Consider the following 27,170-nt stretch of genomic DNA (forward strand, 5'->3'; position numbering starts at 1 on the left):
AACATCACTGAGGATCACTCACCTTGGCAGGGTCAGAGATGTGACCTCCAGGTCCTGAAGGCGTTGAGCTTGAAAGCAGAATATTCAGGTGCTGGAGGAAAAAGCTGCTGAAGCTCAAAGTTACAGCCTGAAGCGACGCAGGCTCCCTGACTCCACTCTGACATGCACACACTTGCACCATCGGGCCCCTCTGAGCAGCATCACCCTCTCCGCCTCCGTGCGCGTGGAGGAGGGAGGGGGGTGCGTGAGCGGCTGCTGCCGCGTCCAATTGAAGTGAAGGACACCAGATGACGCCACATTGAAGGGGGCGTGGCTCGTGTCATTGACAGCATCTTTTCCGTGACGTGTCGAGGAGTATCCCCAAAAGCAAGGGCAAACAGTGAAGACACGGTCACCACAATGCAAATGGCTTATTTACTAATGGAGTTTTTAATTTATCATATTGACCACCTGCAAATGTATTTTTATCTTTAAAGTTTGTATAAACAAGGATATGGAGCTAATATTTTAAATAATATTTAGAAAAGAAGTGGGGTTAATAGCAATATGTTTGTTTTACTGATTATGGGACGATAACATGATACAAATGAAAAGGAATATTCTCAGAAACATAAATAACATCATGTGATGGTTTAAATGATTATATACCACCACCTGCTGGAGAAAAGGCTGAATCACAGATTTTCATCAGCGCTCACAATAAAAGAAATGTAGTCACATTGCACGATAATCTGTAAAATATATAAACTGATAAAACAAAGAGGAGCATTAAACTAATGAGTGACTGAACGGGTTTTAAGATCTATACGATAATATATGTTATTTAACTAGATTTTTTAATCATGTTTGTTGACAAAAAAAACACATTAATAACAACATTATTATCTTAGCTGCTGTTAAGGTGTTCCATTGTTGTGGATAAAAACCCCACAGTTTGAGATGTCTGCAATATTCAGCAAGAACATTCATAATGGTCAATTTTGACTGTGTGGGCCACTGTTATCTGCTTTTCCTTTTCTCTCTGAACCTCTGATGAGAAAGGGTTATATCACTGAAGGTTGCCGTCTTGCTGCTCAAGGACGTAGTCTCACAAAAAAAACTTTCACAGCAGCGAGTCAGCAACAAATTATGTGCGAAGAGGTATTTTTTTCTCCTTCTGCTTTCAAACTTTTAAGGCCAAGGTGGTTTCTGCAACAGCTCCAACACAGAGAGCTGGATTCCGTTACACTGGCAGCACAATGCTCCACTGTGACCTGTGTCATGTTATATATTTGGGAGGTGGGTTGAGGGGGATTCAGCTGAATACAAACACTCCTCCCTGTGAAATTATGAAAGGTTACAGTGGATCAAAGTATTCATCTGTGCAGCATTATGAATTGACTGCTGCAGAATGTTTCTTGGATGTGAAGTGTGGAGGCTTTGAAGGCTGTTTCTTTTATTTCACTCTTACAAAGGGCCTTTGCTTATGGGGGCCTTACATAAGACCATTATTGTATAATACACAGTGGACTCTAATCAATATTGCAAATGAAATGTGGGCAACAAAAGAGGAAATTAACAATGTTTGCAACTTGACCTGACTGATTAGGGTACAAGTAAAATAAACAGTCTGTAAAGTTGCTCAAAGTAAAGAGTTAAAGACCAAAGATCCAACGGTTTTAATGTGTGTGTGAGAGAACTTTAATGATCAGTAAATCTTAGCTGTGATAATTTGACTCTTACAGCTCATTGAACATGTTACAGTGTCATAGAATTCACCCCTAACTGTGGGGGTAAAGTTGAAATGAAAACACCTGTAAATATATTAGAAAGTGGCAAGTATTTAAAAAAGATCTATTCAAGATTCATAAATAACGATTAAAAAAATTAAATAAAAAATTAAATTGTTTAACTTTAACATTGAGGCTACTAGGGATATTTCTTCCTCTTGTATTTTAGGCAGATAGGATCCTTTGCAAAAGAACAGAACCCACATAGACAGATTGGATAGGTTACTCTTAGAAGCCTAAGTGTAAGGTTAATCAAGAAATCAAGCCTCGTACATTCAGATTAGATCATTTTCAAAGTTAAACATTTAAATTATGATGAAATTAGGTGACCGTTCCACCTAATTTAGTAATTGGTAACATTTTAGGTATTCAAATATCACTTCTGTTTTTCCATAGAGATTACAAACATATCCCAATGAGTTTATCCATGCAGGTAGCAGCCGTTGATCCCGTAGAAGTTGTGCTGTCTACCTGTGACCACATTGTCCCTCAGGTCCACAGCAGCACGTGTGATGGAGTTATTGAACCTGCGATGTGCTGCCGTCTTACTGAATGAATTTTGAAGGTCCAGGAGGCAGAGAGCTGCATTTGCACCACCCGTAGTCCCAGCGCTGTGGCCTGGCCGGATGCCGGGCAGGACGCGAGGCCTCGGCAGGATAGCGGGGTTAGAGATGGTGTGTGCCAGCTCTCTGCCCTCTGGTGGTTTCTCTGAACGGGCTCTTGATAGCGACTCAGTAAGTGAGTCAATACCTGCAACTTGAAAGTTCTGCTGTGATCTATCTGCCTCTTGGTTGTTCTGTGACATGGATACTTGCGTGAGATTTTCATCAAACAGGACTTTGCAGTTTCCCCTCTCACCTTCCTTATGCACAGAGCTTTTGTTCACAGTTTGTTGTCTGCTTGAGGCCCCCTGGGACGGCTCATCCCTCTGTGCTCCAAAGGACCAACTGTGGCCCTTTGGATTTAAATCCGGGGCCTCATTATGCTGAGCTGTGATCTCTTGTGGCCTAAGCTGGTTTATAATAGCTGTAGCGGCTCCTTGCTGTCGAGCTGAGGATGTATTCAGGAGTTCAGCAGCAGTGGGACTGCAGGTGCTCCTCCCCACGTGGCTCCCCTGTCTTCTTCTACATGCGTGTTTTGGTTTCGAGGGAACAAACACAGGATAAGACCCTTCTCTCTGTCGGAAAAAAACATTCATTAAGATTAATGTTGCACACTGCACCTATGTTATTGTAAAAATAACGCACACTGTGAGTGTTTTACCAGTGCTGCAGTGTCTGAAATCATCCCACTGAGTCTCATTTTTTCCTCGAGGTCATCTACTTTCAAAGGATTGGCTGGCCCAGATTCTTCAAAATATAAAATTTAAAGGGCAAGTTATTAATCATTGATTTAAAAATGAAAAAATTATCTAATTGTTGGACTGCAAATTACTTTGCAAAGTGGGTAAACACAATTAACAGTGTCTGTACCATTGTAGTCCATTTGGTAAGAGGTGATCCAATGTGTCCTCTCCAGATTTTTCAACATGTTGCTTGTCCGCTCAGATAGAGACAAATCCCATTCACGCAGTTTGGGGTTTGGCAGCACCGTCTTTGGAGGAGTCGGGTAGAACACTTGGTTCTTTCCCTTCAATGGGTTGGACGTCTGGAGGAATTCATTGAGGTAGTTAAATTATTGATTAACTTGACATCTTGTCAGAAAGCCATGTATTTTATTACTCACATCCCAGAAGCTGCTTTCTCCCGTCCACCTAACGGCCTTCTGCTTGGTTTTTACTGGCGTCTTCAAGATTTCATGTCTATATGGGCCACCTTTACATGAAAATAAAGACACCTTCAAGACTTCTCAGTAGAAATCTATTCTGATATCCAATTTTGCCACAACATTTTGCACTTTTACCAAACGTTTTGCTCTGCAGAGTGACGTCTGGTGCACTGTTTGGTATGAGCAGGCTGGGGTAAGGTTGGGAGGCAGCTCTGACTCCTGTCACGGGGTCGTCTGGTGACTGGAAGGATGGGAACATTGCAAACCGGGAGATGTGGGATGAGTAGGGATGTTCCCTTGGAGTTGGAATTTGTGACATTTTTTCCCTGTGTTAAAACAAAGAAAGATGAAGAGTCTCCAATATTTGAGGCAGACACAGGAAAACATGTTAAGAATGTGTGTTCATGCAGGTACTCACGCCACATTTATGTCAGTTGGTTTTGGTATTCTGAGAATAGACACAACACAATAACACTAAACAACACTTATTATTTTGTATAACTACTGAAGAATCTGAATTATATTTGAATTATTGTAAATCAATGGCTACTTACAACTGGTCATTGAGACGAACTTTACTTTTCTGTCTGCCATTATTGGTATAAAGCTCTTGACTAGTGATATGTCTGTGAAGGTAAAACATTATTCAACTACATTTGATGTATCACATTTTTATTTAGATTTTTCTATGCAGAATGTTTCTAAACTCACTCAGACATAATGGTGCCTCCATAGTCACAGGGATAAAGCCTGTTTAAATCAGAAGGGACGTTGTATGTAAGTGAAGTCTTGGGCTCCATCTAGCTGCTGGAACTCTGACTCAGAAAGTATAAAATACTGAGGAGAGAAAAGTGCATGAAGGTTAAGTTAACACACTTGAATGGCAGTCAGAAGAGAGCACACCTCCCTGCGCAACAGTCCCCTCGAGCTTAATCCAGCTTAAACAAATTGCACAGACTCATAGATGTTAGTCCTCTAAATGTGCCTGATTTCTTCATCAAGCTGTAGGAATTATTCCAGGAAAAACAGTGAAAATATAAAAAAAACACCCCATCTCAGAATATTTCAAAAACTGGAACAATATTCCTTGAATTTTTTCCATTAAATGGGCAACCAACCAACCAACCAACACATGGAGGGGCTAAACACATGACCTCCTTGGCAGAGGTAATTAAGTTGAATCTGTTGAATCTGCGAATCAATATTGTTGTTTTGTCTTATTGTTTTACCGTAAGCATTCATTTACATTAATTTGCCATGACTGGTAGCAGTCCCTGAGCCTGCTTTATACAATTGACAGTGTGTTCACACATAGCATTACAGCACACGTTATAGTTTAATTTATGAAATAACTGTACAACAATTATTCAAAGATAGGGGCACAGAACAAAATGTATTGAATAGATTTTATTTTACCCCTTCTTGTGAATGCAGACAAACTAATCCAGACAATTGTCTTCCGTCCTCCTGATGCAGATACCGACAGCCGTCATTGTGCAGGTCCAGAATAAAAGTGGAAACCCTCAAGGATACATTGACAGAACTGGACTCCCTCGTCTCCGCCTGTGGCCTGTGACATGGGTTTGAATTCCAGGAACGGTCAGAGTGACAGTGTTACAATAAACAATGGGATCTCAGTGAGTGACACACAATCCAACCCCCAGCATCAAGTGTGTGGCCAGAGGTGTGGCCTAAAACTCCTTTGTGAGACTAAAACTAAACACTGAAGCAACATCACACAATCACTGAATTTGCAAAGTACATGTAACCTTGTGATTCATTATGTTCCAGTAGTGCAGGAGCAGATACTATAGAGATCAAGATTGTCAGTGTCAGTATTTTCATATCCAATCACTGCTCATTGCTGCATGTCACCGGGTTATCAAGTGTGGATCTGATCTTATTACACGTTCACAGTTTGGTAAACTCACACAACTAAACTAAAGCTGCACTGAAATGAAGATGGAGTGTGCTCTGACCAGCACACGCTGTCACCAGATACAAGCTGTGTGCAGGAGGCGTTTGGTTTCAGGAGTCACGTTTCATTGTCATTGTCATAGAAACAGTTAAATGTGCTGCAGACAATTACAAAGAAAATCATGTTCAAGGAGAGATTCAGGGACAATTTCCACCTGATTCTCACATTTTGTGCTCAAATTGTAGAATGAGTTCTTCCAAGGATTTTGGTGGCTGGCTAGATGTGCGCTGTCCATGGTGCTGCTGTGAGCTTCTTCCTTGTGCATTTATCACTTATCTGGGCCGCTTGTTCTTTGAGGGTTATGGGGGAGCTGGAGTGGATCCCAGCTGACATTGGATGAGAGGCAGGGTGCAGCCTGGACAGGTCACTGGTTTATCACAGCCGATCTGCTTGTCTTTGGACTGTGGGAGAAACCTGGAGTATCAGAAAAAAATCCAAAAAGGGAGAACATGCAAACTCCACACAGAAAGACTTTGGCCAAACTGGGATCCGAACATGGAGCTTTCTTGCTGTGAGGTGATTGTGCTAATGACTGTACCACATTCTACCTTTTGCTTCCTTGTCTCTGGTGAATACACGCCAACTCATAGCTCTACAACACATCCGACTCTGATTAAAGTTAGATGACTTGAACACCAATGAAACCCAAGCAGTGTCTCTGGAGGGTTCCCTAAACTTTTCAAAGTATCTGTATTAATCCTTAAACTTCATTTGATGAGACTTTAAAAAATAAGGTACAATTGAAACAATAACTAACTTAATCCAGGGACCCCAAGAAGCCTAATAGTGCCCAGTTCATACATTGGTGTTTAATGACAATATTATGTTAAAAAACCCTGATAGCTTGGCTTTATGTTAATAATTCATGGCAACATTACAAAATCATGACCAAACAAGCTACCACTGAAACAAAATGTCTGTGTATTAAAAATGCCAACACACACTCAGGTAATCTGCTTCATTAGGCCTGTAAGCAGGGGATTAGCACAGATTTGATTGACAGTAAACAACTAACAAACAATCAGCAGATTCTGATTCAAACCAATGGAAAAAAGAGATATCAAAAACTGATCCGAGACAAAAGGAAACACACCTTGTAACTTTTGCAGAAAATAATGTTTTCATCCCATCACTCCAAGTGAGGAAAGAAGAAGTCAGGGTGTTTAAAATAGGACAAGCTGATCTGCTCCTGAAGACACCAGGAACCTGAAAACTGCACCTAAATACCAGCTGTCAATCAACCGATCAGGGCTGGACTTATAATCAATGCAGCTCTCTTTCCTTGGACATGACACGGCTGCTTTCCGAGTAGCAAACCTCACTGTGTTTGTTGACCCTCACAAGACCCACATTCTGCATTTTGCTTTTTAATTGGGATTCCCACGAGACCTTGTCCAAAGTCTCTGCACAACCACACGAGTGCGATCAAGCAGCCTGAGCTAAGTCCAGTAACCAATTACCCCGCTCTGCCCCAGCGGAACTGCCGCTCTCCAGATTACATTTCCTGCTGCTGCATTATAAACGTGCCGCGGCCCGCAGTGATTTCCCTAATATTAAGCTATTGTGCAGATTCAGGTTGATGCCCATAGGGTTGATGCCCACAGGGTTGATGCCCACAGGGTTTTAAACACTGGCAGGAATTCAACTTAATCAGTAGATATAGGTACCTCACCAATAACATCAGGAATATCTTGAGAAATGAATGCACTTCTCTCAAGGGGAACTGCTAACTTAACCCTATTGGTCTAAAAACCTGCCAGGGGCCCAAATATTAGCTTTGTGCACCAACGATCTCTAAAATCGACTAGTACTCATAAATACTCTAAGGCCTGAGACTCAGGTTTGGTATAGTTTGAAATGTCACACTTTTATTGAACATCGAGCATGATCTCCCTCACAGAGTTTATGGAGACATTCATACCGCTTCTTTTATGTGAGCCGGGAATGAAAGAATAAAAGATGAACCTGTGAACCTGCACCTCAAAGCACACAGCTCTGGAGAATGTTTAATTCATCTCATGTAAAAAAAATAAAAAGTGTGAAAATGAAAATGAAGGGGGGAGTATGAAAGAAACAGTATTGTAATCTTCTAATCGCAAGGCCACATCACCCTGCGATAACACACATGTGTGTTTACCCCTCAAATAGGAAATACTTTGAGGCAAATCATATTAAGCAGCTTCTTGTGACATCTTAATATGTGACAAGAGTGTTTTTCCAGTTGCATGTAACTCAGTGAAAATTGTGCACACATAAAGCATTTTTGATGGTCCCAAGGATGCAGTTGGTACGATCCTAATGTTAAACAAAATCTGACGTGCATATGGTGTTGAGAGTTTCTAGCTAATATCAGGCATCTTCCCTGCTACTCTTATTTTTCATTACAAGAGTTCGACAGGTGTGTGTTGGATTGTTTGGCCTTGGCAGAGGTATGGGCTCGAACTGAGTGCCATTATAGTCTTTCACTGTTTTCATTCTCTCCATCAATTCAGTCATATCCAGTGCCCCTGAGTTATTCAGAGTTAGTTCGACTGTCAGAGCTGCAGCTTTCATACCTCTACAGCCACTCTATCTATCTATCTATCTATCTATCTATCTATCTATCTATCTATCTATCTATCTATCTATCTATCTATCTACATACCTACCTACCTACCTACCTACCTACCTACCTACCTATTTATCTATCTATCTATCTATCTATCTATCTATCTATCTATCTATCTATCTATCTATCTATCTATCTATCTATCCATCTATCTATCTATCTATCTATCTATCTATCTATCTTTCTATCCATCCATCCATCCATCCATCCATCCATCCATCCATCCATCCAGTGATTTATCTATCTATCATGGAAGAACAAGCCCTTTAAGTCTATACCACGGAAGTACATGCAGGTTATTCTTCTAATTGTCATATCTATATCAACACACACACATACGTATAAGTACATACGTGTATATATGAGCCTACAAATGAAAATAGTGCCTTGGTTGCGCGTGTTCAATGAAAATAAAACATCTTATTGGTGCTGGGCTGTGATGTAGCCCTGCACAGAGTCTCTGGTGGTATAGAATAAAGAGAGAGAGAGTGAACAGTCTGCCCTGCAGTTTTTTTTTTCTACTGAGGCATAGGCGCTGTGTTGTTCTACTCCAGAGACACAGCTTCATCTCTCTGACTGACAGCTGTAGCTCCTCTCTCAGGCTCCACCAGATATACTTGTGCTGGACCACATGTGCTACCAGTGTTTCACAGGACAACACGATGGACGAGCTCATGTGGGGTGAATGAAGAAATGTCATCACTTCTTTGACAAGCTCAGCTGCAGCCTCCTCTCTCCTCTCTCCCCTCTCCTCTCTCCCCTCACCCACTCGACCAGAAAGTCTTGTTCTATCCACACTGGAAGTGTCTCACAGCTGCTCTGACCATGACAACGTTTGACTTCTCGGATATAGAAGCGTTCCTGGACTGCCATCCGGATCTCTTCGAGGAGTATCTGGTCCGCAAGGCTAAGTGTGACCAGGTCAGCAGGTGGTTGAAGGAGCACCAGCCGTCGAAGGCGTCCACTGCCGATGAGAAGCGCGGCGCCGCCTGCAGGGACCCTCTCTGGTCGAGCAACCCGGACGGGCTCCGGCGCAGATCGTCCCACATGGAGCTGCGACGGAACTTCGCCCGGTCCAAAGCCACCACCGCGCACCGGACCTACGACGAGCACGTTAGTATCATCGAGCACGAGTCCCAGTCCAGCATGAGGCGCCGTGCGCTCCTGCGTAAAGCCAGCTCCCTGCCTCCGACCACCGCGCACATCCTGAGCGCCCTGCTGGAGTCCAGGGTCAGCGTGCCCCAGTACGCGTCCAGTGCCATCGACTACAAATACCGACTGAAGGAAACCAACGAGCGGGAGTTTTTCCTGGAGTTAGTGAAGGACATCTCCAACGATCTGGACCTGACCAACCTGAGCTATAAGATCCTGATCAACGTGTGCATCCTGGTGGACGCAGACAGGTGTTCGCTTTTCCTCGTTGAGGGACCCGCGCACAAGAGGACGCTGGTGTCCAAATTCTTCGACGTGCACTCGGGCACCACGGTCAGACCATCCTCCTGCACACTGAACTCCAATGAGGTGCAGGTGCCGTGGGGAAAGGGGATCATTGGGTATGTGGCGGAGCACGGGGAGACAGTGAACATCCCAAATGCATATCAGGTAAATTTGAGCCCTGAGCACACAATCATCATGATGATATTTACACATTTTATGTTTGGACCAAAGTTGGTCAGATTCACTGAAACTTACAGAGAGTTAAGATGTTGATTAATGATTTATGACCCAAGTGAAAACCAGATCTGCGTTTGCAGCATCTGGAGAAAACACGAACATAAACAGGGAGTCCTTGCTGCGGGCGACTCTCCCCTTTGGTCACATGAAAGTATCCACACATGTTCAAAATGAGTGCGACACATTTTAATGAGTTGTCTTTGAGGTTGTTCTGTTGCCAGAGGAGACTGGTGATGCTGGGCAATGCTGGAAACAGTTGTGCCACCTTTCTGGGATGGAACTTTTCGCGCTCCTGTCAAATAAACTGAACAATCACATCGATTAATTACCTTAATTATGTCAGAAGAAAGAATAACTTCAATCTATAGTTGTCAAAGAAAAAACAACAACGCAGGGAAGCAAGTGTTGTGAGTCTCGCAGTTTCCCACAAGCTAGATCTCGTCTATATCCACTACCAGTTGCGCACCACATCATTATATCATGGCCCTGGGCTGCTGGGGAGGCTAAGGCAACATGATGATGCAGATCCCCTTGAGGTCCAGGCCTATTACTGCAATAGTGTAGACATGTGTCAAGGAAAGAGGGTTATTATAATTTTCATCTTATAGTAAAAACAAGAGGCCTCTTTCAGAGCCGTGGATTATAATCCCAAAACAATCACAATTTATTTACTGTGCGTGACAGTGGTGCCTAAATATGGTCACACAGGGCTGCAAGGTGGAATGTGCTCCAGGTGTTCATGTTGGCTCATGGATGAATAAAGTGTGTTTGTGGGATTCTTTTTTCCAGGATCACCGCTTCAGTGATGAAATAGACAAGTTGACCGGCTACAAGACTCAGTCCATCCTCTGCATGGCCATCTGCAACAGTGATGGAGAGGTCATAGGTGTCGTGCAAGCAATCAACAAGAACCCCATGGGCAGCCCCTTCATGGAGGATGATGAGAAGGTGAGGAGGATATAATGTTTCTTGGTTGATCAAAAATAAAAAATCATGTTACCCAGGGAGGGTTGTGGCCTTCACATGTATTTTATTATCTTCTCCAGGTTTATTGAAGTTATAGTTTTGGACATTACGGTTTATCTTAGTGCTGGAGTTATCATTTCTGTGGAGAATAGTGTACCTTCCCACTCAATCTCCACCACCATTTACACACACATACACACACACACACACACATACACACACACACACACACACACACACACACACACACACACACTTGCACAGGAGCGCTTCAGCCCTGCAGCTGAAAACACTGTTTGTACTTTGAATCTTTTTTAATGGCTGCGGAGTAGGGGCAAAGTGTTCCCTGGGAAGCACATTATCGGAAAAATGTGAAGAGATGAGGTCAACCTCTCACTTGAGTGTGGAGCATTAAATATGTCTGGCAGTGCCGCACATACACACACACACACAAACACAACCTCACACTTAGGAAATGCATTTTGAGAGGACACATTGTCAAATACTCCCTTGAGAAATACACTTCAAATAGGTTTACTAGAATCTGCATGTATCATAACATTATTTACATTTCATACAGCCGATGAATTTCTTTCCTCAGTTTGTTGATGAGCAACCCATATATTGTGAGGTGAATAGTGTCGGCTTTGTGTTGCATGTGTTTCAAGTAGATACATTCAAATCAACAAAAGCATGTACACACAGTGTGTAAGAGAAATGATCAGAGTACTCACCTGTGTCCAGATGTGTCACAGTTTGTCCACAAGGTGGCAGGATAAAGTTGAGTAAATTCATTTATTCTTAATTCATACAGTATGCTCTCTGACTTACACTTCAGAGAAACCAAGTTTGTAGTAGCTGCAGCATTTTTTGTATTCTGTGCAAATGAAAGTAAAATAAAATCTCTAAATATAGCCAAGGCAAAGCAACTTTAGAAACTACTCCTGAGCAACAAAGAGGCTGAAAATAGCAAAAGAAAAACTCCATCGAGATGTGTCAGCTCATCTGGACATTTTTAGACCTCTGGCATCTGAAGTGATGTCTTTATCTACATCAATACTTCATTAACAGGGAATCTGATGCGAGAGAAATTCATGCAGAGAAACAGCCGACTCCATCATGACTTTCCGCCCCCATCGCCACACATTGTTTTCTCTTCTTTTATGCCTTTTCGTTTAGCATATAAATGGCTCACATTTATAGATTATGCATGCTCTTCACCACCTGCCTATTTGTTTGTACTTTTTCTCAGGTGCTGCAGATGTATCTCCCGTTCTGTGGAATATCGATTTCCAATGCCAAGTTGTTTTCAGAGTCTCGCAAGGAGTATGAAAGGAGCAGGGTGAGAAGTTGCAAACTGTGCATTTATGGGGAAAATAGATGTTTACTGGTTTTATAGCCCCTGGAGGTTAAATAGTAACTTCTTAATTTTAGCTTTAAGTGCTTAACTACAAAGGTTACTAATGAACACTGGTGACCATGTTTCTCCTCAGGCTCTGCTGGAGGTGGTCAACGACCTGTTTGAGGAGCAGACCGACCTGGAGAAGATTGTGAGGAAGATCATGCAGCGAGCTCTGACCCTCTTGCGGTGTGAACGCTGCTCTGTGCTGCTCCTGGAGGACATCGACTCACCTGTGAGGCTCCTCATTCCTTATCAGTGCAAATCTCTCCTGTCTCTGTTGCCGAATGTGCTCACTGTGGCAACTCCTGTCTTTTCTTGCAGGTTGTAAAGTTCTCCAAGACGTTTGAACTCATGTCGCCCTTGTGCAACTTGGACCGTGACATCAGGTGAAACTCTCGAATTTTATAAAAATGACTGGTTACAGACGGACAGGTGGGTTATTTATCTCATGGGGGTACAACGGCAACAGACTTGGTACATATGGATATAAGATAAACAGAATAATTCATGCAAATCTATGACACTTTGGTGCATTTGCAGTAAGAAATGTGAACTTCTCTCATTATTTGCTGCTGTTGTTCTGGGTGTTTAACTGACCATTGTTTCCTGTTGCATCATTGGCCGCGTCAGCCTGGAAAAGCTGTCGTGTTCTGATTGGCTGATCAATAACAGCATTGCTGAGCTGGTGGCTTCCACGGGACTGCCCGTTAACATCAGCGACGTGTGTCAGGACCCGCGCTTTGATGCTGAGGTCTGGACCTTTCACTGTCCCTCTTTGACCTTTTAAAAGCTCTCTCACACACACACACACACACATAAAAAGTTATAATTTGTACACTTTTCATAAACACTGGTGAATTAGTTTTGCGTAACATGATTTTTAACATTAGTTGAAGTGGTTGTGCCGTAACCCGCTTTAAAGCCACGCACACAAAGACATTCATCTCTCTAACATGAACTGCTCTCGGTCCTTCTCCACGGTCACTGACTCCTCTCTTCATAGGCGGATCAGGCCTCAGGGTTTCACATCCGATCAGTGTTATGTGTCCCGATCTGGAATCGAACTCATCAGATAATTGGTACGTTGACCAGAAACAAGCCATTTGTTCTACTGGAAACCAGTGTTCATGTCTTGGTCACTGATGCGTGCCTTTCTTCCCACAGGGGTCGCACAAATTCTGAACCGACTGGACAGGAAGACTTTCAATGATGCAGATCAGAGACTGTTTGAGGTTAAATACATACAACTCTCTTCGGATTTGCATGACCAGACTTTGGTTTTGTTCATTTAATGTGTTGTTGTTTTTTCTCTGGCTTTTCTTGTGTATGCAGGCATTCGTCATTTTCTGTGGACTTGGAATAAACAACACGATGATGTACAATCAGGTTAAGAAGACTTGGGCCAAGCAGTCTGTAGCACTGGATGTAAGTACAACAGCACGTTGATTAAAACCAATCTCTCCATTGTAGAGAACACAATACAACATTATGTTTCTTTGTTGTGTATATAGCTTTTCTACACTAAAGCTTCTCCTATTTTACCAATTTCTTCAGCGTTCTTTTCTACATATACCATAATAACGTTATATTTATAACAATACTGAACAGATAAATAAAATATATTTATGAAATGTGCTATTTTCTTGCTATAGTCACTTAAGCTAAGTAAGTATTTAAAGGATATTAGCAATTAAAGCAAGTATAAATAAAATTATTCCTACAAAAACGTTACACTCGATTAATTTTTGATAAACATTTTTCATTGATCAGCCAATCAGACTACAAATGAACTCTGCACAAACAACATTGATATGTATTATTAACAGATATATACTGGGTTGCCATTCTGGTTTGTTAAAATGATTCTCAATCCAGCTCTCCAAACTTTACTCCAAATCTAATTTCATCCCAGTCCTTCACATCTATTATCAAATGAGTGGCTAAGAGAATGAAGGTTATGTAAGAGAGTGGTGTCGTTGATTAATGCTAATCGTATCAGAGGCTCCTCACATTCATTAGTGTCTCCGTCTGTGTTCTGCTCCACTGCCCGTTATATAACCCGAGCCGTAACATTATCCTTCAGCAAACACGGTTCTGCTTCTCCACCATTAATATTTCAGCTGCTCTCAATAATTCATAAATACATGTGCCAATGTGTCCACGTCCCATCAAAGCCGACGCACGCTCCTGTATTTCTGTCACATTTTTCTTTTAACGTCGGATCGATATTTCTTTCTGTCAGGAGACACAAAAAGTATCAACAAGTTTCTTTAAAGTGGATATGTACTTTGTTTGATCCTGGTTATGTACCAAGATAATTAGGAAGGGCTGGATTTCATCCAAATTCTTGGCAAACATTTATAATCTGCTGCTTTAATTACTGTTGTCTTGAGAGGTTTTTTATATCTCACTATTTTTGCATGATTTGTGTGTTTTTTAGATGTTGTCCTACCATGCTACCTGCTCCAAGGTAGAAGTTGACAGACTCAAGGTAATCATCGCCAAAACATGAAGAAAATAACATTTAAATGTTCGCATTGTTTTACTTCAACTTAGAGTCTGTCAGTATAGTTGAACATGAAGTAAGCCTACTATCAGTTTGTTTTATTTCTCCACAACCTCCTTGCTGGCACCGTGTGACTGACAGCTCTGTCCTTTCCCCCCAAGGCAGCCAAGATCCCCCTGAGCAGTGAGTTAGGCATCGATGAGTTTTACTTCAACGACTTCTCTTTGGACAATGACGCCATGATCAGTGCGTCACTGAGAATGTTTCTGGAACTTGGTGTCGTGCAAAAATTTAAAATTGACTATGAGGTAAAAATATGTATTATGTATGTATGACTAATGTGTATATTTGGATGCATATATGTACTATAGGTGTGCATATACATGTATGTATGTCACCTGGATATGCGTCTTCTTTTCAGGTTTTATGCCGCTGGCTCCTGACTGTGAGGAAGAACTATCGGACTGTGGTGTACCATAACTGGAGGCATGCTTTCAATGTGTCCCAGTGCATGTTTCTTATGATCACAGTAAGTTTCAATAAACTTCAAATCAACTCGAATGTGTGTGCATTGCAGTGTGTTCAGTCAGCAACTTTGTTCAAACCCACAGAACTTTAGTTTTGAATTGCAGTGAACAACTCAAAAGTTTCAAGCATATCAGGCAGAATTTTAGTGGAGCGGGGGGTCCTGGGTTTGAATATTTAATTGATTATAAACATCACAGAACTTAAACTAAGAGCTAAGTGAAGCCCGTACAAAATATATACTGTTTATATGATGGCAAGGGAAGAAGGATATTGGATGATAAGGGTTAAGGAAGTTAAAACTAAGAAGTTTTTATCCAGGCCCCAAAATAGACAGATTTAAAACTAAATTGACCCAGATTTCTGAGATGTGTGTCTCCACTTCCTCTCATACCAACGTTAATAGTCACAACCTCGTGTTTGCTTTCAGACTCTACTGTCAAACTGTCTGATACAGCAAAGGCAAAATTCCAACAAAGGACACCATCAAAACTTAGACCCTCAAGGAGGATATCATGCTGAGGTTATTTTTAAAACCTGTCAAGAGAAAATGTAAGTCTTAGTGGACTTACTATTATACAGACCAGCAGTCAGTCACTGAACAAAACATCATTAGGAGGCAACATCAGAGGAAAAGAGAGAATTCAAACAAGGGATAATTTGGGTAAAGCCTCAGAGATGAATGATCAACTTTCCTGTGTGATCAGGTCTGCTCAGAGATCGCAAAAATCCAAAAACTAATTTCACTCCCAAAACCCGACCCTTTTCTATCCTATCGTGTCCCGTCCTATCCTATCCTGTCCTATACTATCCTACCTTATCATACTTTACCCTATCTTATATCCTATCCTATTTTATTCCATCCTGTTGCATCCTACATCACCCTATTCTATCCTATCCTATCCAAACCTATCCTATCCTACCACACCCTTTCCTCTCCTTTCCTGTTCTACCATATCCTATCCTATCCCTCTGCTGTATGGACAGATAAGAAGATGTCTATCTGCTTTGCCTTCTGCAGACAGCCAATTTTCAAGATGTGCTGTCCGAGGCAGAGATACTGGCCCTGATGGTTGGCTGCCTTTGTCATGACTTGGACCACCGGGGCACCAACAACGCCTTCCAAGCCAAGTGAGTGGCTTAGGCCTGAAGTGTGATGTCAAACAGACGTCTGCTTGGCGACTGAAAGTTCCACTGCTCTGTTGTTCCCTGCAGGACGGGCTCTGCTCTGGCTCTGCTCTACGGGACGTCAGCCACGCTGGAGCATCACCACTTCAATCACGCTGTCATGATCCTACAAAGTGAGGTCAGGAACTGCAAGTGTTAAATATTAATTTAATTTAATTTTTTGAATAGCCAATGTTTTTCATAGAATGCCAGATCCCTCTCCTGTAAACTGTTTCAACATGTTGCGTAATAGAGCTCTGGTCAACCAGGTTAAGCTTCGGGCATCAAACCTCTGATGTTAAGTGGCAGCGGCGATCACTATAGTGATGTTACGAGTCTGCTTCATTTGATCATCGGCCACTCAGTTCTATATTGATTTATTTGAACAGAGGAGAGAGACAGTCTATACCCATTGCAAATTAACATTGATAATGGAAGCTGCTTGGACAGTGAGCAATGGCTTAGCCAATGCATCGGCTTCGAGGAGACACTGCTACTCATCCCTCCTTGCTTTTCTCTGTGTGTGTGTGTGTATGCTGTTGTATTTTTCTTACAGGGTCACAACATCTTTGCAAACCTCTGCTCTAAGGAATACAGCAATATGATGCAACTATTGAAGCAGGCTATTCTCTCCACAGACCTTACTTTGCACTTTGAGTAAGTTTTCTTTTTCATTGATTGCAAAGCTATGTGCAGATTATTTGATAAATACTTGCCAGCCGTTAAAAGGGTCGTAATAAAATGTTCTGTTCAAATGTGAAATGCTTGTGCTTAAATGTGTTCCTTTGCCTTTTAACATTTTCTGTGTGTTTGACTGCCTCTTTGGATTCTAAGGCGCAGGAACAAGTTCTTTGAGTGTGTTCTTTCCGGAGACTACAGCTGGACGGATGAAGAACACCGAGAAGTTCTCAGGTTTCTATCTTTGATTTAAATAAAACTGTTCTCTATCCAAAACGTGTAACATCGGAAGACTATAGCAAGTGCTAAAACTCAGCTTTGATACTATCCACAGATCTATGCTGATGACAGCATGTGACCTGGGCGCCGTCACACGTCCTTGGAAGATCTCCAAACAGGTTAGAGTCCTGTTTACATCGTTTCTCACATCTTTCATGTTGAGGGCTTAGAGATGTAAACCTTTGTTTGCATTTTCTGCTTTTTCATACTAATTGTTTTAGGATACAGCAATGTTCATGTACTCCAGGATGTTTCCCTTCCTTTCCCACAATGTTTGCTCAGGCATGTTTCCCTGTGTGCCTGAATCATGATGTAAACCACATGTTTTGTCAGGATTGAAACTGGCAAGGGACATAATGTGTAGGGCACAGAACAAACCCAAACTAACTAAACTAACGAAATAATAATGATTTGCATGAATGTCTCAAGGTTGCAGAACTAGTGACGAGTGAGTTCTTTGAGCAAGGTGACAGGGAGAGGTCTGAGCTGAAGTTGACCCCAGCAGTGAGTAATCAAGATTTCCAACTCTTTATGCTGAGGGAACAGCATTTACTCATTGTGACCATTTAACAGATGACAGAAACTTTTCACCTCTCTCTAGGCCATATTTGACCGTAATCGCAAAGATGAACTACCATTGTTACAGCTGGAGTGGATAGATGGGATCTGTAAACCGCTTTACCAGGTAGGTAACTCTTAATGTCTAAAGACAATCATTCATATGCATGTAAAAGCATTCTCTGGAGATCTATCCTGTGTGTCGCACAGACCCTGCTGAAGCTCAACGTGAAGCTGGAGCCAATGGTCGAAGAGATTGATGCCAATCGAAAGAAGTGGCAGGATCTCTGTTCGACCTATCAGCACACGTGCTCTGAGTCCACTGAGAGCACGGAATCGGATCCGAGTCCCGAGCCCCACGAGGAGGCAGAGACCAGTCAACACCACGAGTCCACAGAGTCTGTGAGGCCCGTTGAAAACGCCCAGTTTGGATCCAAGTCGAAGGCCAGCCAGGCTCTGAGGTACAGAGAGAGCGAAGAGTGCTGCGACGATCCGTCAGCTGACAGCACGACACCTGCAGGAAAGAAGTAAAGCACAGAATATGTCAGAATATGTTTATCCCTTCTAATGACTTGCATGGGACTTTTCCCATATGCATCCTGTGATTTTCTAATGCTCTACATGCACTAACCAAAAGTGTGTCACTGTGTTAGGAGCGGGGGAATAATTCCTGTTTATCACACTCTAAAGGGCAGTTTCCCGTAATATCTATCTATCTATCTATCTATCTATCTATCTATCTATCTATCTATCTATCTATCTTTCTATCTATCTATCTATCTATCTATCTATCTATCTATCTATCTATCTATCTATCTATCTGTCTATCTATCTATCTATCTATCTATCTATCTTTCTATCTATCTATCTATCTATCTATCTATCTATCTTTCTATCTATCTATCTATCTATCTATCTATCTATCTATCTATCTATCTATCTATCTATCTATCTATCTATCTATCTATCTATCTATCTATCTATCTGTCTATCTATCTATCTATCTATCTCTCTAAAGACATCTGAGAGTGAGGGACTGATGAAACCAAAGAGGGCCATGTATAACAGTAACGCTTTTGAATGGGAACCGCCTCGAACACACTCTCCCCCTGCAAATGCCTTTACGAAAAACAAAGGGAATCACTGTGATTTCTCCCTGTCACTTAGATTGCTGCCATTCTGAATGGAGGCCAGAGCTTCGAGCTTGTTCCTGAATGTTTCTCATCGATATGCTTTCTTACCTCAGTTGCAAACCTTTGGCTGCATGCCGTTGTTTTCTGCTACCTGAGCCTCCAGCCGTCGACTTGTTCTGTGGTCTTGTGTGTTATGTTTGCATCATGAGCGCGTACACCCTCCTTGGAAAGTGATGACACAGAGGATTACATAGAGGAAGATACATTTTTTGTCTTATGCTTCTTAAAGAAACTGGTTTACTCTTTTTGGATAAAATGTATTGTTTCTAACTATAGTGATTTTTTTATTTTACCCCAAACACATTATTGTATATCTATTCATTTGCCTAAAGCCTACTGTACTTTCTTGTGACATGTGCCATTGACTTTCTAAATATGCATCAGCCGAGCAAAGTTTAGCTCATTTCATTCTCCAGTTTATCTTTAAACCGCACACAACAGCATGAAGAACATCTACGAGACTGAGCTCAGCTTTTAGAAGATTTCATTATTGTAGAGTATAAACTGTGTTTCTTTAGTTTGTGATTTACCATCACTAATTCAGACCGGACCGCATGCTGATTATTCTCAAACTGCATGTATCATATTTGATGTATATACACTGGATTTTATCTCGATGCCTTTGAATGCCCTATGAGATTTGCTTTGCATGAAACTGCTGTAAAGGTAAATACCAAGTGTTGTGACGTGACAATATTGTTGCTCTACTATTACTTTTGTCGTTGAGGACGGATAAAGATTTCTATTTTCGATCAAAGACTGTACCAAAATTATACATTCATTATTTTTCATACACCGGACTATATTTATGCAAGACGTAGAATTGGCATTTTCTCCTGCTATTTATACACAGTCTAAAAACAGCTTCTCAGAGAAGACAGGGATGTGTCACATTTTAGATAAAAGGGAGGAAATTGACTCCAGATGAGGTTTTGTGAATAAAATGCTGTGTCACTGAAACTGATCTTGTGTGGTATTAATTTGTGCATTTTCATTTCAACGGTTACTATTATTGTGACTCAAAACTATGGAGCTGAAAGATTACAGCAAATTCTAAAGGCAAAACACCCTGCTGCCTATAGAATACTGTAGAATTAATAAAATACAGCACTAAGTGTTTTGATATGTATGGTGTCAAACGTAAAAGTAAACTATAAATTATGTTTACAAAATGAATTGCATGATTGAGGAAATAAAATGCAAGAATGAATATCACAATGAAGTACTTACTGGAAGATATAGATAATGAAACTCCACTATTAAAGAGAGGACAGCCTTTGTTAGTTGTGTGAGCTCTGAGAAATTGAGAATGAATTCCCTTTTTGTTGTCGTGTCTTGTCTGTGGGACATGAACAATGTACTTTTTGGTAAAATGTCCTATTTCTGTTCATTTCTTCTGGCTCAGAGATTGTGAAAAACTTGAGCTGGGCTTCAGAAAGGGAGATATTTTTTGGAGAATGGGATATACAACATATTTTTCAAGGCTGAGTTATGAAAATAATCTGTAATTTTGCATACTGTTGTGCCTCCGCTGATGTAGCAGAGACTGTTTACATGCATTTGCAGGGATGACGAATCAGGATGCATAAACAGGAAGTCTGGGACAAATGTTATTTCATCCAAACAACTCAGTAGACATTCGTTCAAAAAACAAAATGATGTCAGTGATTGGGCTGTTTGGAATTTACTGTTAATCAAAAACTTATTTATTTTTCTCAAAGTATTCAGATCGCGTATCATTTTAAACTTGATTTTATGAGCAAATTTATATTTTTTATATTTTTGGCAGATGAAAACAAACATTATGTTTTTGGCTTTATTACATTCTGCATACCAGTGATAGCTGTTCTATTTGGAAGCAAGGCACTGTTTCTGTATCTTGCAGCATTACAGGACTCACTGTTGAGTGAGGAAGCTTCATAGACAATAACTGGATGAAGGTACATAGTATTTCTGTGAGACAGATTCGGGTGAGACAACAATAGTTTTGTGAGATGAGCCAAGGTTTAGATATATTTTCCCTGTAGCTCTACATGAAGACTAATGATGTGTGGCCCATGGTGAGATCTTAATACTCTATTGATGACATACAACTAACTTATTAACTTCCTGTATCAGCCTGCTCTCCTTAACTCATCCAACTTCTTAAGACGTCATCCATCTCCAGAACAAACTTCATTCCCTCACGCTGCAAGATCTACCTCATGGGCAGAGTAAAAAAGAACATTCCCCTTTCTATTATACAGCAACCGAGAAATTGTTAACTTTTCATCTCTTTCGTCGTGGAGCTAAAAGAACAAAAAACTCATCTGTTAAAAAAAAAAAAAAAAAAACACACCAGGGAGAAAACACTTGAACCTGAACAGTGATGTGAAAAGTTAACACGGCCACGGAGCAGAGAGCGCACAGGCCTCACAAGACCACATTGTAAAAGAGGAATCTTTACATATTCATACAGTCTCTTTTAAACCATGTTATTCATCTGTGGAGGTTGTTTGAAGTTGATTTTAATAAGGTAGCGAGATGAGGCAACAACAGCAGCAGAAGTGTGTGAAACTCAGCTCAGGCCCGACGTGCATGCAGCCGCCAGCTGCCGAGCCATCGCCAGAGTCGGGCCTTAATCTATAATTTAACGTGGATTGAGTTTATTCTCCTCAGGGTCGATGTTCAGGGGAGAGGCGGCTGGTGAGAGGAGGGAAAGCCTTCCAACCTCATTTTTGATACAGGGCCCGACTCTGCCATCGTCTTTTGATCTCCCTCCCTCCCTCTCCTTTTTCTCCTCCGCTGTGTTTCTGTTTTATCTCCCTCACACACCAGCACAATGACTCTCACTTCTCTGCAGCTGACATACTGTAATATGTGGACACACTGACAAACGGATGCAGAAAGACTTAGTAAAAAGGGGGGGGGGGGACGTGTGTAATGTTTAATAACCTCTCAGATATTCATACAACTACTTTGTATCCTGAGTCATTTCTTATGAGACGGAGGCTGAGAATAGAAACCGGGCAACCTGCGATAACCTCTGAGAATGAGTTACGCTGAATCTATTAAGCACTGCGCGTGTAAACATAATTACAGTAATGAGATCATACTTTACCGCCGCTTTGCAAATCTGGAGGAAATGTCCTACATCCAATTTTAGAAGCCAGATAGTGGCGAGCGAAACTATGCAAATGTAATGGTGTGAAGTAGACTATAAATATTAATAAACACTCACTACTAATGGTAATACACCAGGAATAGCTTTGTTTGCCTCGTGATTACTTATTTTATTATGTGCATACATTTTTTATGATACGACACTGAAACTCTATTATGACTTTGAAAAAAAAAACAGATAGCAGTGCATGGCCCTGCTCAGGTTAATGGTGCGAGCAGACTTAACAGCAGGAATAAACCATATCACCAATAATTTAGCAGTTTATTGTTAACTCTACCTGTGAGGTTATGTTTTCGACCCTGTCCGTTTGTTGATTGGTTTGTTTGTGAGCAAGATTAAACAAAAATCATTAGAGGGGTTATCACAAATCTTGGATGAAGGATACGACATGACTCAGAAAATAACCCATTCAAGATTGGTGTGGAGTCGGATCAGAGGGAAGATCCAGGACTTTTCATAAATTTCTTTAATATTTTGGGATAAGGTGTCTTTCAACATATTCACAGATTTCTCAGGGAATAATACATGGATCTTTACGGTAAAGAATCCAGCACATGTGGGAACTGATATTTATGAGTGTTTGAAGTTTGGTGCAGCTTCAAGGGGACGGCCGGGCCTCACCGATCTTAATAGTTCTAGTGCTTTCAATCATCCATCCATTATCTATACTGCTAATACTTTAAGGGTTGTGTGTAGGGGCTGTAACCAATCCCAGCTGAGATTAGGTGGGAAGGGGGGGGGGGGGGGTACACCCTTTATAGATCGCCAGTGTATTGCAGTATATTGAAAAACAACCATTCATTCTTACATTCACACAGAACATTGAGAACTCCACACAGAAAGGCCCTTGGTCAGCCTTCAGATTCAAACCCAGAACATTCCTGCTATGAGGCAACAGTGCTAACCACTGCAGCACCGTGTCGCCCCCTGCTTTCGATAAAAACACATGATTTTCATCAGCAGATGGTGTTTGGAGAGTTGTCAAACTACAGTTGCTCAAATTAGCATTAGCACTTAAAGTACTTTAAGGATGTGGCCATAAGTTTAGTTACAAAGTTCATTTTTGATCAACATTTTATAAAACTCTCGTCTTAACTTCCATTTGGAGACTTTTCTGAAGCTCATCATCGTACATTTTATTCAAGCCTTTGATCATCATAGTAGCAGAGTTGCTGTTGCCATAAATAAATTGCTTGTATGGCAATAAACATGAAAATGATATGTACAAATTCTAAACTACATTACGTTTTGTTCATGTCAGCTGCTCCCAGACTCCAGTGGTTGAACAGAAGATTTCTGATCTGCTCCCTGAGGATCCATCACAAAGCAAATTGTCCGTTTTTTGCAATAAAATAGCTCCATTAGGAGACAAAGGTGTGTAAGATGTACAGTTTGAAACGAGCCAGAACCAGCAGGAGGTTTTAATCATAGCTCTTTAGCGACAGGGGAATCTACCACTGTACCCTCACTGGGACCCAGATGTGGGTTTTGCGGAGACGAGACTCAGCAGAAAATGGAGAAAAGAAGTGAAGGACACGGTGTCACTATGAAGTATGAGTGAGTTTAAACCTTGTGATTTACTTTGGACATGAGAGGACCTGTTCTTCATCTCCGTGGGCAGAGAGAGAGCCACGGCCATCCTAAAAAAAAAGAAAAGAAAGCAGCCTTTGAACATTCATAGCTTGTCATAATTTCACTCTTTCTCCAACTTAACGTCTCTAGATAAGCCGTCCAGAGCAGGCGCTCATGGCGGATTATCCTGACAGATAAATCAAGACGGGCTGAACTGTTTGACCTGTGACCCTGTAGTCAGCAAGCAGCACCTGAGTTGATGAAGGTTCTACGGGAAGAAATATACCTGGAATTCCTTTGTCTGTCCCGCACTGACCACAGCTCAATGGGATCCCATGTGTTGGAACAGGCTTTTTGCTGATGCCCCAAATGCCAAGGGCTGTTTTTCAAAATAAAGCATTCATGCGGCCTCTGAGTGCAACAGAGAAACTTGTCTCGTTTGAAGCTTCTCTCTCTCTCTCTCTCTCTCTCTCTCTCTCTCTCTCTCTCTCTCGGCGGTCACATGATGCAGAGCCAGAGACTCGGAGGAGATCGGTGCGTGTTATCTCTTTTGCCATCGACTGCACTGCCTTGTCTGGCTGTCTGTCATAATCAAAGCATCCTCAGCGTTATGACATGGAGATGAATAATTGATTCATGCAGGCGGCTCACTGGTTATGTAATAAACCCGCTGAAGCATCAGAGAAGAGTTCTGGTCTGACACTGTACTGAAAACTGAGACTTTTTAAATTTTACAAGTGCTCTCTCGTATTTGTTTTGTGTGCACTTAAATTAACGCCTGATGTGGGAATAATACACACACAATACATATATAGATGTTGAAGACAGACCGATACATTTCTCCTACTGTTAGTGCAGACAACATTCAGATAACACCACAGTGTATTTCCCTTGAAAGAGATTCATATTCAGGGACCAGAAAGAAAGGGATTCAAACACTGCATTTTCCAAGCATGATATGTTTCAGAGGAAGTTTTAACTGTATTCTTTTTATACACATTTACAGAAAAGGAAACTGTATCAGGAATATTACAACTTGTACACTCATGTGATCAGTTGATTAATACATCAGTCAGATAGCAACATTTTCCAAACAGAAATGCCAATTATTACTATTATCATGTCACCTACCTGGGATTTAAAATGAAAAAGTTTTTGTCTCTAGGAAATTAAAACGTAAAGATGAAGAAATCTGCATCTTGATACAAACACCATATAGATCGTTAACACACTTGATGCTGACGTATAGTCTGGATCACCTGAAAATGTGTAAACACAATATTTTGAATTGATTTTTCAACAATGTTGCTGCTCACCATATTGTTTAGTTTTGCTTCCCTCAAGTGGTGAACAAGAGCACTGACATTTATTATAGGAGGAGGTGAGGACAAATTTCTATCACAATAAATGGGGATATCAAATTGAATTGTAAACGGAAAACGAATAAATAAAAGAGACACTTTTTTTAACAAACTGTGTGTGTCCAGCAACACAAAGTTGATAAGTTGAAAACAGATGAATTAATTAGCTGGCAAGGGAGGGAGAGAGAGCAAGAGAGAGAGAGAGAGAGAGAGAGAGAGAGAGAGAGAGAGAGAGAGAGAGAGAGAGAGAGAGAGAGAGAGGGTGGAGCATGTGCTCTTGACCAATACCATGGATTTGATCATAGATTTGTGAGGGGAGAGAAAAGCGAGGGGAGGGACTGAGGGTCTCCTCCTGGTCCTGCTGACAGCTGGGACCGCCCCTCCCTGATGACAGGCCAGAGCTGGATTCCTTCAATGAAAAGCCCTTTGATTGTTGGCAGGAACTCCTCTGGTTTGTCTGAATGGCTGTCAGCTCTGTCAGGGTGATGGACGGGCGGGTGTTTCACCCCTCATAGAAACAAGCCCCCTCTAGCCAGACTCTAACTCTCAGAGAGCAGGACCCCTGCCAGTCAACTTCTAACCCCTTCTCGAACAGATGGAAACAAGCACAACTGAGTCGGAGGAGTGTAAAAGTGGTGCAGAGTCGGCCAGTAATTACCAGCAACAGGAGCAAAGCGAGGATCCTACGCGGTCCAGATTTAAATCAAGGACAAAGACGTTTTCTTGGACTTTAGTATCAGTGTTTAAACCCTCGCATGAAATGTATCACTATGGCTCTGTATTTATAGAAGAGTATCATCATTATATCATACCAAACTCAGGAGAGCACATGAGGGCCAATAGTCCCCTTAAATTCAACAAGCTGCACACACTAAAAGATATCAGTCCCCTAAATATGATCATAATAATAAGATCCATGAATTATCCTCTGGGAAATCAACTAAATAAATGTCAAAATTCCTTAACCCTATCTTGCATTATTGAAGAAAGTGGTTAATTGGGGTCGTGGATCTACTTCCTTATTAAGATCTGTATCCTTCCACCAGTATCTATCCAGTAGTTTTTGCGTAATCCTGTCTACAAACAAACCACTCGACAAAGAAACGGACAGGGGTCAAAACATAACCTCCTTGTCAAAGGTTACAGCGGAAATGTGGAAATTTGGAATGAATTTATAAACACTGCAGAGAACATCTTCCTATTCATCGTGTGTAAGAGCCTTGTTTTATTTACAAGCTTGATTTACTGACGACTTCAAGGTTTTTATTTAAGGGATGAGAAACGTTTTTTTCTCACAGGTTTCCGTCCGACTCTGGCGTCACTTCTCCCTCCAAGCCCCTCTGCGACCGCAGTGTTTAGCTTGAACTGCAGCCCCTTAATGCTCCATTATCAGTTTGTGTTCCATGACCAGACACACAAGTGCCAAAGCAAAGCAGCTCAGCTTCTCCCAGCCCTCACCCATCACTGTCTGACAACACATTAAACACTGCAAACGTGTTCAACCGAGCTCAAACTCCCAACCTCAGTCGGACGACCGTATTTCTCTTTCCTCTCCAAAATCAGACAGACACACACTCAGAATACATCAATTCAACTGTAATTGTTTACACGGACTCCATGCTCGAGCCCTGAGCTGCGCACCATGAATCACCGCTCACCAGCGTCGAAGCGGGCCTCCACACCGAGGTGGTCCTTTCCGTGAGTGAGGCAGCGCCGGGTTTGTGTGGGCATGCAGCCAGGTCCTGAAGTCTAACAGGAAATCTCTGTCCACACAAGCCTCAGTCACCTGTCATCTTCCCTCCTCTTTGACCACAAGTTACCCAACAGTATTCTGGCTTTTCATAATGTGCTATTATAGTTTATAGCCTGCACTATATTTGATAAATGGACTTATCTCTGCATGTATTTTTCTGGTTTGGCTAATATATATCTTAAAAACCTTTGGATGGAACTTATGGTCTGGCCTTGGAGGCCCTGTGACTTTTCCTCCAGTGCTCTTTGTGG

The 27,170-nt window shown here is 41.6% G+C and overlaps 3 protein-coding genes across 6 annotated transcripts in view; 1 reads left to right on the forward strand and 2 right to left on the reverse strand.

Annotated features, from left to right (window-relative positions):
* Positions 1–179, reverse strand: part of osbpl3b (oxysterol binding protein-like 3b) — a 31,711-nt gene extending 31,532 nt beyond the window's left edge. For all 4 annotated transcript variants that reach the window (XM_062399059.1, XM_062399058.1, XM_062399056.1 and 1 more), the window contains exon 1: positions 23–179. The gene's annotated coding sequence lies outside the window, so the exon portion shown is untranslated. The remainder of the gene's footprint in view (positions 1–22) is intronic.
* A 2,011-nt stretch (positions 180–2,190) lies between these two features.
* Positions 2,191–4,179, reverse strand: LOC133964752 (sperm-associated microtubule inner protein 4). The gene is made up of 7 exons (XM_062398991.1): positions 4,091–4,179; positions 3,955–3,984; positions 3,672–3,862; positions 3,495–3,583; positions 3,242–3,416; positions 3,033–3,118; positions 2,191–2,946 (listed from the first exon to the last, which is right to left on the reverse strand). The coding sequence occupies exons 1-7, from the start codon at positions 4,177–4,179 to the stop codon at positions 2,191–2,193; spliced, it is 1,416 nt and encodes a 471-aa protein (XP_062254975.1).
* A 4,768-nt stretch (positions 4,180–8,947) lies between these two features.
* pde11al (phosphodiesterase 11a, like) lies at positions 8,948–19,991 on the forward strand. The gene is made up of 20 exons (XM_062399314.1): positions 8,948–9,724; positions 10,586–10,744; positions 12,015–12,104; positions 12,256–12,396; positions 12,486–12,550; positions 12,795–12,915; positions 13,168–13,243; positions 13,329–13,396; positions 13,497–13,589; positions 14,605–14,655; positions 14,832–14,978; positions 15,092–15,199; positions 16,217–16,326; positions 16,411–16,501; positions 16,919–17,019; positions 17,197–17,274; positions 17,375–17,438; positions 17,749–17,823; positions 17,921–18,004; positions 18,088–19,991. Exons 1-20 carry the CDS (start codon positions 8,948–8,950, stop codon positions 18,406–18,408), a joined length of 2,820 nt encoding a protein of 939 aa, XP_062255298.1. The 3' UTR covers positions 18,409–19,991.
* Positions 19,992–27,170: the final 7,179 nt, after the last annotated feature.

This window comes from Platichthys flesus, chromosome 11 (genome assembly GCF_949316205.1).
Source record: "Platichthys flesus chromosome 11, fPlaFle2.1, whole genome shotgun sequence".
In the NCBI taxonomy this organism is placed as follows: domain Eukaryota; kingdom Metazoa; phylum Chordata; class Actinopteri; order Pleuronectiformes; family Pleuronectidae; genus Platichthys; species Platichthys flesus.